This window comes from Sinocyclocheilus grahami, unplaced genomic scaffold (genome assembly GCF_001515645.1).
Source record: "Sinocyclocheilus grahami isolate Dianchi unplaced genomic scaffold, SAMN03320097.WGS_v1.1 scaffold8765.1, whole genome shotgun sequence".
Classification (NCBI taxonomy): domain Eukaryota; kingdom Metazoa; phylum Chordata; class Actinopteri; order Cypriniformes; family Cyprinidae; genus Sinocyclocheilus; species Sinocyclocheilus grahami.
In genome coordinates, this window is record NW_015512215.1 from 3,507 (window position 1) to 4,457 (window position 951).

Genomic DNA, 951 nt, shown 5'->3' on the forward strand with positions numbered 1-951 from the left:
TTTTTTTTTACCAATAAAGATGCCTTTTTCTTTCCTCAAGGGCTGGATTTGCCCATCAGGGAACGAGAGAAAAGAAACTACTAAAAGAGAACAATGCCTTCAACGTGTCTTCCTTCGTTCTGCGGTCCATGATGAGTGGACAGTACTGGCCGGAGGGCGATGAGGTTTACCATGCTGAAATCACAGTGCCTGTTCTGCTGGTTCATGGCATGTACGATAAGTTTGTACCAGTTCTAGAGGACCAACGTATGGCAGAGGTACAATTATTTTATGTTCCAAGCTTTGGGCCTCATCCATAAAGTTGTTTATGTTTCAGTGGCAGTTGACCACAGATATTGGTGTGCGCAAACATATCACAAACTTTTTACTCCTGTGTTCACATTCTTATAGATCCTCTTGCTGGGGTTCCTGAAGATCATTGATGACGGAAGTCACATGGTCATGATGGAGTGCCCTGATGTGGTTAATACTCTCTTACACGAATTCTTCCTGTGGCAGCCAGCAACTGCCTCAAAACCCAAACAGGAATCAGCCCCCACTAAGACCACCAACACCAAACCTCCAGAGGACACAACGAGACCAAAAACCGCCCCAAAGTCACCATCCAAATCTCAGCCAGACTTGATAAGACCAACAACTGCACCAAAAAGCATCAATACTGGTACAGAGACTCCAGTGGACATCAGATCTAAAGGCATGAAATAGCTGGTTTACTAATAAACAAGTGATGGTATACACCTAAAGCTGTTAAATTTGCTCTACTCTTCCATGCGGGCCAAATTTAATGGAACTGTTTGAATGTAGGATGTCATTAGATATTTACCAGTTGATGTTTGACCACAGCAAACAGACTGAAGGAACAGCTCAGAAGAATGTTTGTCCCAGAGCAGAGTGGGTTTTTACCAACTTTTGAGTAATATTCCTAGAGGGTGTGTGTGTGTATATATATAT

The 951-nt window shown here is 42.9% G+C and overlaps 1 protein-coding gene across 1 annotated transcript in view; it reads left to right on the plus strand.

The window, feature by feature from the left end:
- The window catches only part of LOC107578087 (protein ABHD8-like), a 4,148-nt gene extending 3,215 nt beyond the window's left edge, over window positions 1-933 (plus strand). Inside the window, exons 4-5 of the mRNA XM_016264078.1 lie at window positions 41-257; window positions 391-933. Coding sequence (XP_016119564.1) covers window positions 41-257; window positions 391-705 — 532 coding nt within the window. The 3' untranslated portion in view covers window positions 706-933. The remainder of the gene's footprint in view (window positions 1-40; window positions 258-390) is intronic.
- The last annotated feature ends 18 nt before the right edge of the window (window positions 934-951 follow it).